This window comes from Acomys russatus, chromosome 13 (assembly GCF_903995435.1).
Source record: "Acomys russatus chromosome 13, mAcoRus1.1, whole genome shotgun sequence".
Taxonomy (NCBI): Eukaryota; Metazoa; Chordata; class Mammalia; order Rodentia; family Muridae; genus Acomys; species Acomys russatus.
In genome coordinates this window covers 1,833,284-1,852,737 of record NC_067149.1, presented here as the reverse complement: position 1 = coordinate 1,852,737, position 19,454 = coordinate 1,833,284, and the positions used below count along the sequence as shown (strand labels likewise).

Sequence of the window (19,454 nt, the reverse complement as noted above, 5' to 3'; positions counted from 1 at the left end):
AAAAAAAAAAAAAAGTCCTACATACTTAAACTATTATCTTCATAAGCAGAGCACTTTGGAGGCTGGGGACCAGAATGGTGACACTTGCTATGAGCCTCCACTTTCAGGCAAGTGAAGTCAGAAGGATCCGAAGCTCAGGGGTGTCTCTACACAGCCGGCGTGACACCAGCCACGGCCACTTGAGACCTTGTCTCGAAAAATAAACTAGCAAAAAAATAATGCTCTTGGATAATTTGCATTTACAGGATGACTAAATCAGCGCTGTTTAGTTGATGGGTAAATGGGAGAGGCAAAAGAAAGGAGTCAATTAAATAGTAAAAGAAAGAGAAATAAAAATGTGAGCTGCATTTGCTTTACACACGTGTACAAACACACACACACACACACACACCTGTCGGGATCATCTTCAGATCTGCAGAGCCAGGAGGGCCAGTCTGGCTCCCAGAGGGCAGGACAGGCACACAGGGTTCAGTCATCTCTCAGGCAGCAGCTAGAAGGCCAGCTGAGACCTTGAACTTTCTGTTGCTTAACTCTTGTAATGGCAAACTCCCTCTCCCTGTGGCCAAGGTCTCTTTTGCTCCTGGCTCACAGATGTGGTCAAATTGCTTGTAGGTGAAGGGTCATAAGGTGAGAGATCGTTAAGTTGCTGATAAGTTGCTTAGAGGCCAGGGTGGAGGGTAGGAAGTCTGTGGTCAGCCCCACCAGTTTCCCTGTGTTGTTCTACGCTAATCACTTGGCTTTGTTTTCTGGTTTTTGTGTAGCCCTGGCTGCTCTAGAGCTCACTCTGTAAATCAGGTTGGTCTTCAACTTGCCCCATCCCCCTGCCTCTGCCTCCCTAGTGCTGGGATTACAGGAGTGCACCACCTGGCTCACACTTTTTCTTTTCTCTTTTATGCATGTCTGTGTGTCCATGTGAGGGAATGTCACCGAGGGCCTGTGAAGGCCAGAAGAGGGTGTTGGAGGCCTTAAAGCTAGAGTTACTGATGGCTGTGTGCCGCCAGTATGGGTGCTGGGGACCAAATGCAGGTCCTTTGGAAGAACAGCAAGTGCTCTTGTTGGTAGGGTGTGTTTGTTTGTGCAGGGTTTTGTTTTCTTTCTCTCTCTCTTTTTTTTTTTTTTTTTTTTTTTTTTTGGTTTTTCGAGACAGGGTTTTCCAGTGTAGCCTTGGCTGTCCTGGACTCCCTTTGTAGACCAGACTGGCCTGGAACTCACAGAGATTCACCTGCCTCTGCCTCTGAGTGCTGGGATTAAAGGCGTGCGCCGCCGCTGCTGCCACCGTCGTCACCACCCACCGCCCGTCACCACTCAGCTACAGCAACTGCTCTTAACTGCTGATCATCACTCAGCCTTTCCCGCCTTGGAATGGGGAGCTGAGAACCAAACCCCATGATCTTGCTCTTGCTCTGCAGATGCTCTGAGCCAAGTCCCCTCCCTCCCTCCCTCTCTCTCTCTCTCTCTCTCTCTCTCTCTCTCTCTCTCTCTCATTGTTTGTTGTTATTCAGCCGCTTTGTCCATCATCTTATCTCCCAGCAGCTAAAGGTTGATTTTCATGTTGTCTGTTAATGCAAGACCAAGATCTGTTGACGTTACACAGCTGAGTCGTTCTGAGTCTCAGTGTCTGCGTCCCTAGACTGGAAGTAGCAAGGTGGAACTCCCTAGCAACCAGACACTTAGGACCCTGAATCCATTTCCCTGCATCCCTCTAACTGGCTGGCCCCGAAACCACGGCTGTGTCAACAACAGTAGTGAGCACTGTTGAACTCTTACCTCTGGGCTACATACCTGTCTTAGAAGTTGGAGACTTGTCTCCTGGTCACAGCAATTCCGTGAGAACCCACACATGGTTAAATAATTTGGCCAAAACAAACAAACAAACAAACAAACAAAAACACCCAAGTCATAAGCAGCTGAGATGGGCCCTCTCCTCCTCTTCAGCCACTTTCTCCTCAGTTGCCATCAGTATTTGGTATGGTTTTATTTAATCTGCAAGTCTGTTCTGTCAATCCGTTTTTCATTACTATAGCAGAGTACCAAAGGCTAGGTAATTTTATATGGACTAGGGATTTAAGCAAGCATAGTGGCACATGCTTGGGAGGTGGAGGTAGAACGGTCAGGAGTTCAACATTATATTCTTGGCTGGATAGTGAGTTTAAGACCACCCAGCGCTACATGAGACCCTCCCTAAGAAACGAAGAACCTGACAACCTGAGGTTCACTGACTTTCTCTTTACTTAGATTCTAACCCAGTGTTTTCCTGATGACAGCAGCTCTCAGGCCTCCGGCAAAGCTGTTTCCAATGATTTAGTGGCTAAAAGGAAATAAAGTATAATTATATACAGCAGTTGGGGGAAATAATAAGTGTCCTGTGGTGTACGTGTTGCCTCCTGGCAGCAGGCTGAGGCAGGAGAAGCTCTGAGTTTGAGGCAGGTCTGGGCTACAGAGAGAGATTCTGTCGCAACAACAACCAAAACAACCATCTAAACAAACCTCACGCTGTCTTGCTTGCTGACCACAAGGGTGGCTTCTGTTGGGAAAGATCCTGTGCTGAGGACATGACATTGCAGCCATCTGTGCTCTGCACCAGGCCACAGTGGGATGTTGCTCCCTCATTTTTCTTTTATGCTCTTGTGTGGTTCTTGGTATATTTTTTCCTTTCTTTTGAAACAAAGTGTAGCCCAGGCTGACCTGAAACTCACATTGAATACGAGGCTGTCGTTGCATGCACTCACAGAGATCCACCTGCCTCTGCCTCCCAAGCACTGGGATTAAAGGTGTGCACCACTATGCCTGCCTCAGCTTTCCTTTATCCATTTTGCAATCCCCAACATTAAAATACTTTTTCCTTTCTGCAACTATTTTCTGGAAAACCCAGACACACCAGACTTTTGTCCAAAATGAAAATACATTACTTTTTTTTTTTTTTTTTTTTTTTTTTGAGGCTAGTGGTTAATAGTGCTTGCTACTATTTCAGAGTTCAGGTGGCTCACGACTACCTGTAGCTGCAGCTCCAAGGAATCCAATGCCCTCTTTTGGCCATTGCTGACACCTACATGCATGTGTGCATGCACACATAGACAGACACATAAATAATAAAGTTACATATTTTACTTTATTGGTATTTTAAAGACAGGTTCTCCTGTGTGCCCAGCTTCCTTCTGATTCTCCAGGTCTCTACAGCTGGGCTTCCAGGCATACACCGCCATGCCTAGCATATGCAGTACTGGGGACTGAACCAAGGGCTTTATGCATGTTAGGCAAGCACCCTACCAATTGACCCACATCCCAAGCCTAGAGACTTAGCTTATAAGATTGCTTCTCAGCTTCCTCCGGACCACTTGGTTTTCCTTGCCCTCTACTTCTGTGCTGAGGCTGCCTTGGGGAGTCCTGTGGATGCAGTGCTCCATGTACCCCTTTTTCTCTGCTCCTGCAATGTCTAAGCCCTTCCTTTTTTAATTCCTGGGTTCTCTAATGAAGCCACCAGGACTCACACAGGATGGCCCTATGAAGGCCATTTGAGCAGATGGACAGCTGTGGTGGGGAAAAGGGCTGTGTGACCGCGTCCTCACAGACCCAGATCTCACCGAGACTCCATATCTCAATGTTGCAGCTGTGAGTGCAGAGGTGCTCAGAGCCCAGGAAGAGTGGGGAGTGGTGGACACCATCCATCCAGACACAGGTGAGCAGGGAAATGGCGCTGTCCAGCACAGCTACCAGCGGGAGCCACGCACGTGCACAACCACTGCACCTGGGACAGGGAGGAGACGACAAATTCTTGAATGTTCTCATTTTAGTTATGTGACATAGAATAAAGTCTCATCCACAAATCCTACAACGACATCCTGCTACGTAAAGTGGGGACGGGCTACCACAGGGCAAGGCTGCTATTGCTGCTCACCCTCTGCGGAGGGAAGACAAGGGAGCCTTGGTCAGGGTTAGCCCTGAAGGGGGACGAGGAAGGAGACAGGCTGTGAGGGCCCCTGTGGAAGACATCTGCTGGCAGTCTCTGAAGGCTGTGACAAATTGTCTCAAGTCCGTCTCTGACAGATTTAGATGGAGCTGTAAAAGGGTAGATACCACCTAGGTCCCACCCAAGCTTCGCCAAGCTCAGGACAGATGTCACAGTGAGCGGCACTAGCCACCACTTATATGGCTGGTGACAAGTTAGTAGCCAGTGCTTGGTTTAGAGGTGACAACCAGCTAGCTGGCCATCAGTGGGTGTTTGCTAATCGGACAACTGCTATCCCAAGTCCTTAGGTGTCTTCTCTTTTGATTTAGAGAGTGGGATCAGCCCCCAGCAGCCTGGCCAGCTCGTCTCTTTCAGTGAGGCCCTGCAGCACTTCCAGACCGTGGACCTCTCCTCCTTCAAGGTATGGCTGTAGGGAAGTATGCTCCAGCATGCTGTTGCTTCCTAGGCTTTCTGGGCCCTGGATCCTTTCTCACCTAAGAATTCTTGGGGTACAGGATCTCAGGGAGCCAAAGATCCAGGTTTGGTGGCTCACACCTATAATCCCAGCATTAAGCAAGAGCGAAAAAGACTGCCTCATACTTAAGCTACAAAATGCATTCCAAGCTAAGAACCCATGACTCACTGGCTGATTATATGTGTGTGCAGGGGCCTTGTGGTCAGAGTTGGTTGTTCACATCCTCTGGACCTGGAGTTACAGTGGTTGTGAGTCACCTGATATAATGTTGGGGCTGGGAACTGAACCCAGGTCTTTTGCGAGAACAAATGTGCTTAACCTGTGAGCCATCTCTGAGAGCCCATGGTTTGTGTAAGGCCCTGCTAACCTCTGTGGAACCGGGCCTGAGGAGCTCTGGCAGTGTAGTCCTGTGGTTCAGAACGTGTGCAGCTTTCCCATGTTTTCCCCTCTTAGAGACCAGGCAGCTCGTTGGAGAGGCAGGACAGTCCAGGGGGCGGTGTCCTAATGTTTCATGGTGAGTAAAGGAAAAGTCCCTGCAGGAGCCAGGAGCCATTGGGGAATTTAATTAAATTCATTTACTTTTGAAACAGAGTCTCGTTATGTAGCCCTGGATAAATTAGTACTCACTCTGTTGCCAGGGCTGGTGATAAACTCAAGGCAATTCTCCTGCCTCAGCCTCTCAAGTATTGGCATTATAAGCATACACTGCCATACCCAGTATCATTTAGAAATTTAGGAAGGCTGTCCAGGGCTGGAGAGATAGGTGGCTGAGCAGTTAAGAGCACCTGTTTCTGCAGAGAACCTGGGTGTGAGTCGCAGCACCTACATGTCAGCTCACACCCTCCATTACTCGCTGCCAGGGCATCAGCACCCTCTCCCGACTGTCTCAGCACCAGGTTCAGTTCCCAGCACTGACACTAAGCGCATGGTACACAGACACGCATTCAAGCAAAACACTCATACACAGAAAATAAAACTTTAAACAACGGCGGGCACTAAATATAATGGCACTAAATGTAATTCTAGCACTCGGGGGCTGAAGCAGGAAGATCTAAGTTCAAGGCCAGCCTGGGCTACATAGAGATAAAGTTGTGTGAGGAACCAAGATGGTTGAGTGGGTAATAACTCTTGCCCCACAAGCCCTGTGGCCTGAGTTTGGTCCCCAGAGCCCACGTAAAGATGGACGAACTGATTCCACCGTTGTCCCCCATACATGTGTCATGACATGTGTACCCCTCACACATATCATGCAAACACACACCCTAATAATAAGGTGGGATCGGGAAAAGGAGGATGAGGGCAGTAAGCACACCGAGGGCTTTGGTGGGGTGTCTTGAGCGACCGGTAGTAAGTTTAGCAGAATGTAGTTTCAGCCTAAAGCCTAAATCATGAGAAAGGCTGAAGAGGCAGAAGCTCACACAAAAGGCCAGAAAATGCCATGGTGACCTGGCTTTGGGGCACCACCATGACGTGGTTTAGGAGTGACATCTAACTCATGACTACCCACTGGCCCTGGCATCATTGAAGTGAGGAAGGAGCTGAGGTTTGGAATTCGTAGCCTCAAAGAAACAGCTGTGTGAAGCGTAGACACCACCTTGCTGAGGTTACTGTAGGAATAAGGTTATTGTGCAGCTCAAATGCTGATTTCTGTACCCCTCCCCCAATATCTGGTTGCAATCCTTATTCTGAGTATCTCCTGTCTCACTGTTGTATAAACACTGCTCCCCAATTGTCCTCTCCTATGCCAATAAAGCAGCTCACAGCCAAACTCTGAGCAGGGGAGAGAATAGGGCTGAACTTCCTGCTGGCTTGGGGAGGAGCTGGAGGAGGAAGTGAGGGATTCAGCCATGAGAGAGGTCCAAGAGACATCAGAAGAAGCTGGAGCAGGGAAAGCTACAAAGTGCAAGTATCTCGGGAATGTATGCTGGGAGGAAACCAGATTAGTTTAGAGGGTAAGACTAGAGTAATAACCAAGAAGAGACTTGATACCTTATGAGCATATACAGGGGGAGGAGGTCCCCCTCAGTCATAGTCATAGGGGAGGGAGTAAGGGGAAAATGGGAGGGAGGGAGGAATGGGAGGATATAAGGGATGGGATAACCATTGAGATGTAATATGAATAAATTAATAAATAAATAAATAAATAAAAAGAATAGAGTAATAGCTGGGTGTGGTGGCACATGCCTTTCATCCCAGCACTTGGGAGGCAGAGGCAGGAAGATCTCTGAGTGGCCAGCCTGGTCTACAAAGTGAGTTCAGAACAGCTAGGGGTACACAGAGAAACCCTGTCTTGAAAAACCAAAAATTAAAAAAATAAAAAGAATAGAGTAATAACTGCTCAGTTCTTGTGCTGTGAAGCTTGTGTAAATAATATAATAGTGTCTCAATTATTTGTGTGATAGCCAGGTTAAGAGTGAAATTGAGAAGCAAGCAGTTATATAACTTTAGCAGATACTAGCTTGGCTTTTGGCTGACCATATCAGAGATTCCATGTGGCCACAGGCGAGCCTCACTGGTCAGTCAATAGCCAGTTCTGAAAAAGACCAAGAGACCAAGTGCAGAGAACTGGCTGAGAGTGCCAACACCTAAGGACATCTTGCAGAAGAGCTCAGAGCTGGAAGCGCCTGTGTCTGGAGTCTCCCTCCTGCCTCCTGGCTTCCTCAGGCCTCCTCCTCCTCCAGGCCCAAAATCTAGCTGAGGGTTGATAAAAGTTTGAATAGATTGTCTGTACTTTCCTTCCCAGAAAAGAATCCAGCCAACTATTCGAAGGACTGGGCTCGCCGCCCTTCGGCATTGCCTCTTCGGGCCACCAAAGCTGCACCAGGGACTTCGGGACGAAAGAGACTTGGTCCTCACCATTGCTCAGTGTGAGTGCTGGGACAGCCCCAGGGCCCACGCTGAGCCTCTGGTCTAGTCCGGTTGCCGGGAGAAGGGAGTGATAGTAGCATGTGTTGAACATAGTCCAGTTTCCCATCCTCCGGGAAGCAGGGATTCCTCCCTGGGGACAGCCTAGCTGAGAGTGCGCATGTGTTTTGGGGCAGGTGGCCTGGACAGCCAAGACCCAATGCATGGCCGAGTGCTCCAGACCATCTACAAGAAGCTGACCGGCTCCAAGTTCGACTGCGCCCTTCATGGAGACCATTGGGAAGACCTGGGCTTCCAGGGTGAGAGAAAAGCACCCATCTTGCTTTCCTTGTCTCTTTGGTTCCAGAGGGAGGGGCCATCCTAATGGAGCGGCACATGCCTTTAATCCCAGCACGCAGGCAGATCTCTGGAAGTGTGAGGCCAGCCTGGTCTACACAGAGGGTTCCAGGCCAGGCTGGGCTGTTGTAGATTTCTACAGCTGCAGAAATGGATTCCCACAGATTTGGCTAGGAGACGTAGCACACGTGCTCAGGCCCCAGCACCCCATAGTATAACATAGTTTCTATACATGTACAGTTCCAGCACTGGAGAATTGGACCAGAAGTTTGAGGTCATACTCAGCTTCACAGCAGGTTGGAGGCCAGCCTGGACTCTGCGCAACCCTGTCTCAGACGTGAAGAGAGTGACGTAGGACAAGCAAGCCCACTGATATCTTCTAGTTTGTAGCCCACCCTGACCCATGAGGACTCCATGAGAGGACCAGGCCATCAGCAGTGCTGCTTTCATTTGCAGAGGATCTAGGGGAGAATCCATTCCCTTAACTTTTTGAGCTTCTAGAAACTTCCTGCAGACCTCTGTCGCCACGGCCAGGAGCAGCATCCTTGCTCATACTCATACCCTCTCTTCCTCTAGCTATGTGGTTCCGCCTCCTTCTGTTTTCATGGACCCCACTGTGCATCACGGAGCCCACCAGATACCCCAAGACAGACACTCCCCCCCCCACCCCGCTGGCAGCAGCCTTGATTTTCCCTGACTCTTCATCTCCTTTGCCGTGTGCCGTGTTCCTAGATTCTGAGGTTCAGAGTGTGGACTTTGAGAGTAGGAGTTATTCTGACCATCAGAACTGCTTTAAAAACCACTCAGGCACTTAGAGCAGCCGCCATACTGCAGGTGTCACTCAGGTTGAGCTCACCCTGGTTCTGGCTGTACACGTTCAGTCATAACCTGGACATTCCGAGCGTTACGTTCTAAGTCTCTGGCCTCTTCTGTTCCAGTAGGGCCTCCTCCAACGCTAGGCCAGGGAATGAGGGGCGATGTCACTCACTGACTGAAAGCCCAGAAAGTGCCCTCACTGGGAGCAGTAACGGGCCTCTGTTGCCATAACCATGTTCTCCACTGACACTGTAGAGGGACAAGGGGCTCCTAACCACTAGACAGGGGACATGCCAAGCTCCGCACTCAGCTTTCTGTAGTGCAGCTAAGGGCTACCTGGGTTCAGTTAGACCAGGGAAGAAGCCTGGGCCCTCTCTGGGCCTTTGCTGAGGAGGAGGAGGAAGAGGAAGGGTGGGGCCATGCGCATGTCCGTGGTGTTTGGTTGGGGTAGGTTCTGCGTTATCTAAGTTTGGTCTGTTTACTAGGCCGCCCTTTCCCTACCCCTCCGGCTGGAGAGCCAGCTACCCGCATCCCCTTGATCCTAGTCTGTTTCTGTTGCTATCACAAAATGCTTACACTGGGTCATGTATAGAAAATGGAAGGTGGTCAGCTCCTGATTATGATGGCTGTGACATCCAAGAACATGGCTGCAGAAGCTCCCCGACCTCTGTCGAGGGCCTTCTTGCCTTCTTACTGTATCTTGGCATGGAGGAGGTACAGGAGAAAGGACAGACCTACATCAGTGTGAGCCTTTCTTCCTTGTTTTCTCTCTGTTGAACTTGAACTTGGCTATACAGACAAGGCTGACTTCGAGCGTCTCATCCGTCTACTTCCCACATTCTGGGAGGACAGGCATGTCGACAGATACACCCAGTTCATGCTGCACTAGGAATGACACCCAGGGCCTCGTGTGTGCTGGGGAAACACTCCGCCTGCTAAGCTACACCCGCAGCCCTGATCTTTGTGCAGGTCATGCTGGGAGCCCTGAGGGAAAATGACTAGAGAGGGCCATGGGAACAGAAGAAAGCTTCTGCCAGGGCAGTCATGAGTGCTGAAGGACGGGCTTGTTTGATCCCCTAGAGCCCATGGGGCTGTGTCCGGAAGTGGGCATGTGCAGCGCTCTCTAGCCCAGCAGGGCCAGTGTGTCAGCCCCGTCCTGGGAGCTCAAGGGATCAGGACATGTTCCTTTGCTCACGGCCACACCCTGGTTTCTGCCACAGGAGCAAATCCAGCCACAGACCTGCGGGGGGCGGGCTTCCTTGCCCTCTTGCACCTGCTCTACCTGGTGATGGACTCGCAGACCCTGCTGATGGCTCAGGAGATCTTCCGCCTGTCTCATCACCATATCCAGGTAGGGCTCTGGTGGGAAGACCAAGGGGAAGGCCCACAACACCCAGGAGGACCACGTGGCTCAGGGTCAGGATGGTGGGCACAGGCAGAAATGGCTTCTCTGTCATATGCCCTGGAATCAGGGCTCCCCCATTCATTAGCTGCTGATCTTCCCCAAATCCCCCACTTGATTTCCTCATCTGTGGGGTAGAAATCATGAAGACTTGTCACTTCTTTTCTGTTGCTGTGGTAAAGGAAGGAAGGCTCTGGTTTTGCTCACAGGACATCGATGCCAGGGAGTTATAGCAGCAGGAGCTACAGGGGGTAGCTGGTCCTCTCACCACGGTCAAGGAACAAAGCAGGAAACCTGCAAAGATTCTAAGTGTACAGCTCGCTTTGTCCATTTCATATGGGCTAGACCTCCTGCCCAGGGAATGGTCCTGCCCACAGTTAAGATGTGTGTCTCCGTGTCAACAACATAATCAAAATAATCTGTTTTTAGCATGCCCCAAGGCCCATATCTCAGGTGACCCCAGACACTGGCCTTTTGTCAACACTAGCCACAGTGACACTTAGCAGGCACACTGGGAATATCCATTTGTCTAGGATCACGCGCACTAGGCACACAGGGGTGGCCTCTTCCGGTACTGATGGCTTCTTCCATCTCTGAGAGAACAAGGTTAGCTTTGGGATGCCCTATGGTCTAACCGTGAGCCCAGAGATGGTTTTGGTAGCCCCTTAGTATCCCCTGCCTTTGGGGATAGGTCTGATGGTTTCCCATATAGTGAAAGATAGTATCCCCTCCAACAGACACAGATGTGGCCTGCTTCTCCCGTGTATCTACCCAAACTCCTGGGGCTCAGAATTAATTCATTCAGTGAACAAAGGTCTCTTCTGCATGCCCTCACCACCCCCCACCTCCCCCAATTGTTTTTCATGGTGCTTGGGATGCATCAGAGAACAGAGCAGACCTGGATCCTTCCAGCAGACGTGACAGTATACCAAAGTCCAGAGCTCATTAGAGCGTAGTCAGCCTAAGGAAGTGGGCAGGTGAGCCAGGCGCAGGGGCGCACGCCTTTAATCCCAGCACTTGGGAGGCAGAGGCTGGTAGATCTCTGTGAGTTTAAGGCCAGCCTGGTCTACAGAGCAAGTCTAGGGTAACCAGGCCTGTTACACAGAGAAACCGTGTCTCAAAAAACCTAAAAAGAAAAAGAAAAAAGAAAAAAACTAAAGGAGACAAGTAATTCAGGGACACAGTGTCTAATGGAGGAGTCAAAGCAGCTCTCAGGGCCTAGAAGGAGGTGGCTTGTCAGTCAAGGCCTGTGCCTAGGGTGTCTGGTGTGCAGAGGGTACAGCAGAGGCAAAGGTCACAAGAAAGGGAGTATGGCAGGAGAAGAGTCCACCAAGGAAGCAGGCCAGTTAGCAGGCCTTGCCAGTCACATGGCAGATTCTGGGTTTGTCCCTGTGTTGCGTCAGGTGCAGCTGCTCGGAGCTTCAAGCAGCACAGTGACATGCCAGCTCCTGGGGATCTTCCCAGCTGCTTGATGAAGAACACTCTCTAAGGAGGTCCCTCATGATCGTCCAGGTTGCGGGAGGCAGTGGGTTGGAGCAGGGAAATTTCCAAGGAGCTGAGATAACTAGACTCGGGGCCCTAAGAGAGTGGGAGCTGCATGGGGTTTGATGGGATGGACAGGGTTAGGATTTAAGACAAGGAGGAAGTCAGTGATTTTTTTTTTTAAACTAAGGAAAACTAGGAAAAGAAGAGGCATGGTATTACACACCTTTAATCCCAGCACTTAGGAGGCAGAGACAGGAGGATCTCTGTGACTCCGAGGCCTCCTGGTGTACATACAGGTCAGCTAGGACTACATAGTGAGGCCCTGTCTCAAAAAAGGAAGGAAAAAAAAAAAAAAAGAGGTAGCAAAAAGGAAAAGTAGGGCTGGAGAGGTGGCTCAGTGGTTAAGGACACTGACACTCTTTTTGAGAGCCAAGGTTTGATTCCCAGCATTCCCATGGTGGCTCATCATGGCCTGTCACTCCAGCTCTAGGTCCTGTCCTCCTCAGGCACCAGGCATCCGTGTGGCGCACAAACATACATGCAAGCAAAGCACCATACACATAATAAAAGCACGTTCTCAACTTGCTTTGGTGACACATGACTGTAATCCAAGCATTCAAGAGGCTGGAAACGTAGCTGTGAAAGACCACTTACCTAGCAGGCTCAGGGTACTGTGTTCAATCCCTAGCACTATGAAATAAATACCATAAAATAAATAACGGTCATGAAGTACCTGTGTCTGTAATCTAGCTCCAAGATTTGACACCCTCACAGACATACATGTACATAAATAAATCATAAAAAGATTTTATTTTTATTCATGTATATGTGTGTATGTGTGTGTGTGTGTGTGTGTGTGTGTGTGTGTGCATGTACAGATGTGTGCGGGCGCCCATGGGTGCTAGGAACCAACTCCAAGCCTTTGCAAGAGCAACCAGCGCTCTTAACCACTGAGCCACTTCTTTGGCTCCCTATTTTGTTTTGTTTTGTTCTTTGTGTCTGAGTCAGCACTTCACTCAGTTGTCTAGGCTGTCATGAACCCGCTGTGTAGCCCAGATTGTCCTTAAATACCCAGCGATCCTCCTGCGTCAGCCTCCTACATGCTAGGATTACATGTATGAGAGACTATTCGTGACAAGTAGCTACTTTTATGAACTTTCAAATGTACAAAAAAGTTGTGAGTGGGAAATAGTATCTAAGACCATGGAAACCAAAGTCAGAGTCCTGGGTTGGAGAAGCAGGGGGGTTGGTAGGGCGCTTTCCCAGTGTGCACAAAGCCATGGGTTCAATTCTGTTCTACCCAGGAAATAGTCTATGGTACACATATTTTCAGTTTTGAGTGAGGTGAGTCTGCTAAGCATATAGCAAGCAGAGGTAAAAATAAATAAATACCAAGTAGCAGATAGAGTGTTCACCAAGTCAGGCAGTTCCCACATCCAGCAGAAAGGATGGGGAGACCCTGCTCAAACAGTCACACTGAAGCACCCGACTGAGCAAACCAGGGTGGTCTCCCATGGGCCAGCATCCGGCTTCTCGGTCTGCTGCAGACGGTTTTGTGTCATGGGTAAACAGCAGCAGTGTCTGCTGGACACGGTTTTCCTTCTAGCTGGTGTCAGAGGTGCAGCGTCCTTAATGCCTTTCACTGCCGCCGTTTGCTGTTCCCCTCCCTCTTACAGGGCTAGGGGCCCAGCCTGGCCCGGGACAGGGACTCTCAGAGGACACTTGAGATAAATAGGCTTGAGGCTGTGACAAGGTGACTCTTGTTCTCAAGAGTCAGCTCTCCACAGGCACAAACAGCGCAGGCCAGTTTACCAATAGAACTTGTCATAGCAAGTTCAAGGCCAGCCTGGGATACAGGAGACCCTGTTTAAGAAGAACGGTGGGATTTGTGGGGGAGATTAAACTCCAGTGTGGCAAGCTACATCTTTAATCCCAGTATTCTGGGAGTCAGAGGCAGCTGGATCTGTTGTGAGTTCGAGGCCAGCTTGGTCTACATAGAGAGATCCAAGGTAGCCAGATCCAGTCATGGTAACATAGTAGGACCCTGTCTCAAAGTGGGGAGGGAATTGGGAGTGCGGCTCAGTTGGTAGAATACCTGCCTGGTATCCACAACACCTTGTGTTTGTTCAGACCTCAGCACGAACCAGTACTGTACTGCACACCTGTAATTCTAGCATTCAGGAGATGATGGTTAAGATGACCACAAGTCAGGGTCATCCTCAGCGACACAGTGACTTGGAAGCCAGCCTTGGATAGCTGAGACCCTGATTTAAATTAAAAAAAAAAAAAAAATGCTGGAAGCTTGTAGGAAAGAATGATTTAGCCAGGCAGTGGTGGCGCATGCCTTTAATCCTAGCACTTAGGAGGCAGGGGCAGGTGGATCACTGTGAGTTCGAGACCAGCCTGGTCTACAAAGTGAGTCCACGACAGCCAAGGCTACACAGAGAAACCCTGTCTCGAAAAACCAAAAAAAAAAAAAAAAAAAAAAAAGGTTTAAAAGCAGTGTCCCACCATCCTTCCACATATGCACACTTCAGCCCCAGGCATAGGAGAGCTGTAAGAGAGAAGACCATAAATGCTTCACAGTGCTGACTGGAAACTATGTCCCCAAGCAGAGGGCCAGGTCCACAAATAGAGTGAATAGTTATTCATAGGAACATCTGCTGGTAACTGGAAGCTTATTGTCACACCATGAGCAGCACGCAGTGAGTACACCACTTGTGTCAGGAACACAGTGGCACATTTGGGAAGTAGGGGAAAGGTAAAGATAGGGACAGACCAAGGGTTACGCAGAGCTTTATGGCCTGTAGTCTGGGAGAGGGCTTTACAGCAACCACATGGGGAAGTGCAAAGAACAGAATGAAGCTGGGTGAGGTTGTGCGTTGGTCAGTGATGGAGGCAGGAAAATCAGCAGTTGAAGGTCATCCACAATTACAGCGTTCATTCAGGGCTAGCCTGGGCTGCACAAGACCCCATTTCAAAAAGGCAAAACAACATAAACAAACAGAACAAAGTGAGATGCCCTGGTATTTGCAAGATAAATAAGTAGAAGTGTGTATTATCTCTGTCGTTGTGGCAGATTGCCTGACAGTAGCAGCTTCAGGAAGGTTGTGTGGTACCCACAGCCAGGGCGCGGGGAGCAGTGAGTGCTCCTGCTCGGTCCCTCTTCCCTTTTTTGTGTGGTCCAGAGCAGCAGCCCATGGATGGTGCGGGTAGCTCTCCCCACCTGAGTTAATCTAGTCTGGAGAATCCCTCACACACAGGACCAAAGGCTTGTCCCTGCGGGCTCTACACCCTGCCAAGCTGACAGTCAAGAATAACTATCAACACCTCTCGCCTGTGCTCACGCAAGCGCTCCTAGTTAGAATGTTTTATTTCTATTTTATATACATTAGTGTTTTGTCTGCATGTATGTCTCTGTGAGGGTGTCACATCCCCTGGAAATGGGAGTTGCAGACAGTTGTGAGCTGCCATGTGGGTGCTGGGAATTCAACCTGTGTTCTCTGGAAGAGCAGGCAGTGTTCTTAACTGCTAGCCATCTCAGCAGTAGGTACAAGAAAGTGGGAGGACGGCTTCTTAGGAAAGGGGTGAGGTAGGGTGTGAGGGGGATGTGAGGGAGTACAGTGTGTGTGTGTGTGTGTGTGTGTGTGTGTGTGTGTGTGTGTGTATGAGAGACAGACAGACAGACAGAGAAAGGTTAAGTTAAAATTAACCATCACAGAGCAATAAAGCCAAGTTAGAGTGAAAGGGGGCTGGAGAGATGGCTCAGCGGTTAAGAGCACTGACTGCTCTTCCAGAGGTCCTGAGTTCAATTCCCAGCAACCACATGGTGGCTCACAACCATCTATAATATAATCCAATGCCTCCTTCTGGCCTGTACATGTAGACAGAGCACTGTATACATAATAAATAAAAATCTTAAAAAAAAAAAAGTTAGAGTGAAGGGAAGGGCAGGTGTTTTAGACCCTCTGCTTCCACCCCTAGTTGTGGGTTTGTATCACCTCGTCTTCAATCAGTGCACTTTTTTTTCTTCTGTTTTTTTTCCCCCGAGACGGGGTTTCTCTGTGTAGCCCTGGCTGTCCTGAACTCACTTTGTAGATCAAGCTGGCCTCAAACTCACAGTAATCCTTTAGCTTCTGCCTCCCGGTGCAGTCAATGCACCAGGCGGAGGTGGCGCACACCTTTAACCTCAGCACTCAGGAGGCAGAGGCAGGTGGATCTCTGTGAGTTCGAAGCCAGCCTGGTCTACAAAGTGAGTCCAGGACAGCCAAGGGTATACAGAGAAACCCTGTGTTGAAAAACCAGAAAGATGTCTGAGTGCTATTGAGATGGCTCAGCAGGTAAAGGCCCTGCTGCCAAGCCCAGTTGGATCCCCAGGACGCATAGAATAGGAAGAGAGAATGGATTATTACAGGTTGTCCTCTGGCATGTGCACATGTACACACACATAAGAAAATAAATGAATATAATTAAGGTTGGGTTTTTTTTTAATGGGACTAGAGAGATGATAACCCAGCAACTAAGAGCACTGGCTGCTCTTCCAGAGGACGTACGTTGATTTCCAGCACCCACATGGCCCTTCACAATGGTCTATAACTCCAGCCCCAGGAGAGTGGCACCTTATTTTGACTTCCCAGGCATCCATACGGTACATAGATATACATACAGGCAACATAACTATACACATAAAAGTTTAAACGTTTTTTTCAAAAATGAAAAACTTAAGAAAGATGCCGGGCGTGGTGGCGCACGCCTTTAATCCCAGCACTCGGGAGGCAGAGGCAGGTGGATCGCTATGGGTTCGAGGCCAGCCTGGTCTATAAAGTGTGTCCATGACAGCTAAGCCTACACAGAGAGACCTTGTCTCAAAATACCAAAATGAGGGAGTTGGGTCCGGAACTAACCTGGAGCTAACTGACCTCATATGGAGTCCTAGATTGTCGGCCTTGAGTTACTGAGGGTCACAGTTCAGTATGTTAGGTAGGGCACAGCAGGAAGAGCAACACTGCCTCTGTGCAATTCATTCCTGCCATTCCCGCGAGGCAGGGGACATGCATAAGGCTGGCTGCCCACCGACCCTGACCCTCTATTCCAGCAATTCCCCTTCTGTTTGATGTCTGTGAACATCACCCGCATCGCCATCCAGGCCTTGAGGGAAGAGTGTCTCTCCAGGTGAGTCCCCAGCGGATCAGGGTGACCCAGCGGAGCCGGGGCCGGTCCCATCCGAGCCTCACTCTCCACAGCTCTGCTAACTGCTGGTTCTCAGAGCTGGACAACGTCTTCATGCACCAGCCACCTCTCCGCCCTGACCTGAGACCCAAATGCCAGGCTGCCGGATGCTCCTGGTGGCAGGGTGGGGACTGTGTGAGGTGACCAGGTAGGGACTCCGTGAGGTGACCATGTGGGGACTCTGTGAAGTGATCTGGTGGGGACTGTGTGAGGTGACCAGGTGGGGACTCTTGTGAGGTGACCGGGTGGAGACTCTGTGAGGTGACCGGGTGGGGACTGTGTGAGGTGACCCAGTAGGGACTCTGTGAGGTGACCAGGTGGGGACTCTGTGAGGTGACCAGGTGGGGACTCTGTGAGGTGACCCGGTGAGGACTCTGTGAGGTGACCAGGTAGGGACTCCGTGAGGTGACCATGTGGGGACTCTGTGAAGTGATCTGGTGGGGACTCTGTGAGGTGACCAGGTGGGGACTCTTGTGAGGTGACCCAGTGGGGACTCTGTGAGGTGACCTGGTGGGGACTGTGTGAGGTGACCGGGTGGGGACTGTGTGAGGTGACCCAGTAGGGACTCTGTGAGGTGACCAGGTGGGGACTCTGTGAGGTGACCAGGTGGGGACTCTGTGAGGTGACCCGGTGAGGACTCTGTGAGGTGACCCGGTGGGGACTCTGTGAGGTGCCTGGGTCCATCTGTAGCTGAGCAGGTCACCTCTGTCCTGTAGGGAGTGTAACCGGCGGCAGAAGGTCATCCCAGTGGTGAACAGCTTCTACGCAGCTACTTTTCTTCACCTGGCACGTGTGTGGAGGACGCAGCAGAAGACTATCTCAGACTCAGGCTTTGTCCTCAAAGGTGGGCATCTCCTCTCCTCCTGTGTCCAGGGCCACAGAGCTCTGGATATAACTACTGCATTATACACAGAGCCAGTGGGCTCAAGGCCTTGTGCCATCCAGAGTCCCCACTCTCTATTCCAGACTTGGAAGTATTGGCCAAGAAGAGCCCAAGACGGCTGCTCAAGACCCTGGATGTCTACCTAGCCCGGGCGTCAAAAGGACAGGCCTCCTTGTTGGGGGCACAGACGTGCCCTGGATCACAAGGGCCTCACTCCAAAGATCTCACCTTCACGGGCGTGTGTGACCTCCACTCTCATTCACTCGAGGGGTCAGGCTTGCTTTGACCCTCCACAGAGACCGCTCCTAGGAAGGCAGGCTGGGTCGCTGGAGCTTTCAGAACCCGAGCCCTCCGCGCCTCTGCAAGTGAGGTTAGGAAGCTCCGGAGTGTGGGAAGTGACCCTAAGACTCTGCACCAGCACAGCACTTTGAGGCAGCTAGAATTAACCTCCATGCCACCTTTGAAGCAAGGAGTCATCTGTCACTCCCAACTGGGCTCCCGATATTTCAGTGGAAGTGAACAGTCCATAACGTAGGACCGCCCTATCTGAACTGTCTACACATCTGCACCTAGGTGGGGAGGGGTCTCTGGAAGCAGCCGCTAGGATTCTGACACACACACACACCCCAAGCGGCTGTGGTTGGAATTGGAAGGGCAGAGGCAGCAATATATCTTCAGCCAGCAGGGGGCAGCACAACACAGGAAAAAGTGACTGCCGGGTAGGCAGGCCCCTCTCTTCCTCCAGCCTCCATGATTTTCAGGACACTTGTTCCCATCCTTCTCCCCTTTCCCCTTCTCCTCCTTTGCCCACCACTGTTTGTACTCTAAAAGTGGGTACTCGGCTGGCTAGAGTAGTACTCGGGGCGCCCCATCCCCACCGCCCACAGGCTGGGGCTCGGTGGGGACCACTGGTGATCTAGCCTGGCTGAGAGGCAATGTAAATCCACCCCACCAGCAGTTTTAGAATAAAGGAATTGTTGTAATCTCTAGTGTTTTGTTCCAAGACAGTTCCTCCAGGGCCTCCCCGTGCCCTGTCGTCAGAGCACCAGCCCAAGCCTGGCAGGTTAAAGCACTGGGAGGCAGAGGGTCTGCAGACTCCACAACGCCCCAGGGGGAGGTGCTTCCTGCACCTTTTTCTTTGTCATTATTGTTTGTGTGTTTGACATGGAGTGTGGGGGACACACGTAACTCAAGAGCGGAGGTCAGAACACGGCTTTGTGAAGGGGGTTCTCTCTTTCCGCGTCTAAGTTCTGGGGATTACAGCCAGGTCACCAGACTTTTGTGGCAAGCCTCTTATCGGCTAAGGCACCTTGCTCACCCGGCCCGAGACTTCCTACAGGCTCTGGCCAGTAAGCATGGTGGCTCTTGTTAAGGCTGACTCGTGCCTTAACACCTCAGGTTTCCCTGCATTTGCTCTCGGTGCTGGCTGTTCTACCCCTCGCCTAGCCTCCCGCCCGCCCCCCCCCCACCGCCTAGTCCATTTGCCTAGTCCCCCCCAGCTGCCTCGCCTAGCCGCCTGCCCCCGCCTAGCCCCCCTCCCGCCTAGTCCCCTCACCTAGCGCCCCCCCCCCCCCCCCCCGCCCCTGCATAGCCCCCTAGAGCCTCAGGCCGCCTGTGCTCTTCTCTGCTTCCCTTGAGTGGAGCCTACTTCTACCTCTACTTCTGTTTCAGACCGCTCCAGATCTGGCCCAGAGGTGGCACCAATAGAGCGTGCTTGTGACATGTCCGCCATTTGTTCCTAAGTCATATTTACAGGGTTTCACAGAATGTGTTGTTGCCACATCACTTCCTCCAGTCCCTATATTTGGCGACCAGCAGAGACACCAGGGAGGCAAGTCAGGCCCGTGTCCGTCTGTGCACTTCCTTCTCTACCATGCCTTGCCCTGTCCCTGAGTCTGGTAGGCTGCAAGCCCAGGACCCCAGCATAGCAGGGCCTAAGCCACACAGGGCCTCCGAGGGTCTGCACCCCCGGCCCTGCATCCAGACCAGAGTGCACACAGCTCCAGGGTAAGGCAGG

General features: G+C 50.9%; 2 protein-coding genes across 2 annotated transcripts in view; both read left to right on the top strand.

Moving 5' to 3' along the window:
* Window positions 1-17,840, top strand: part of Elmod3 (ELMO domain containing 3) — a 31,576-nt gene extending 13,736 nt beyond the window's left edge. Inside the window, exons 4-11 of the mRNA XM_051154648.1 lie at window positions 3,608-3,696; window positions 4,296-4,367; window positions 7,165-7,288; window positions 7,463-7,585; window positions 9,659-9,789; window positions 16,421-16,497; window positions 17,271-17,398; window positions 17,521-17,840. Of these exons, the coding sequence (XP_051010605.1) occupies window positions 3,608-3,696; window positions 4,296-4,367; window positions 7,165-7,288; window positions 7,463-7,585; window positions 9,659-9,789; window positions 16,421-16,497; window positions 17,271-17,398; window positions 17,521-17,723 (947 nt within the window). The 3' untranslated portion in view covers window positions 17,724-17,840. The remainder of the gene's footprint in view (window positions 1-3,607; window positions 3,697-4,295; window positions 4,368-7,164; window positions 7,289-7,462; window positions 7,586-9,658; window positions 9,790-16,420; window positions 16,498-17,270; window positions 17,399-17,520) is intronic.
* Tmsb10 (thymosin beta 10) overlaps window positions 1-19,454 on the top strand; it is a 453,760-nt gene that overhangs the window by 386,601 nt on the left and 47,705 nt on the right. The window lies entirely within an intron of this gene.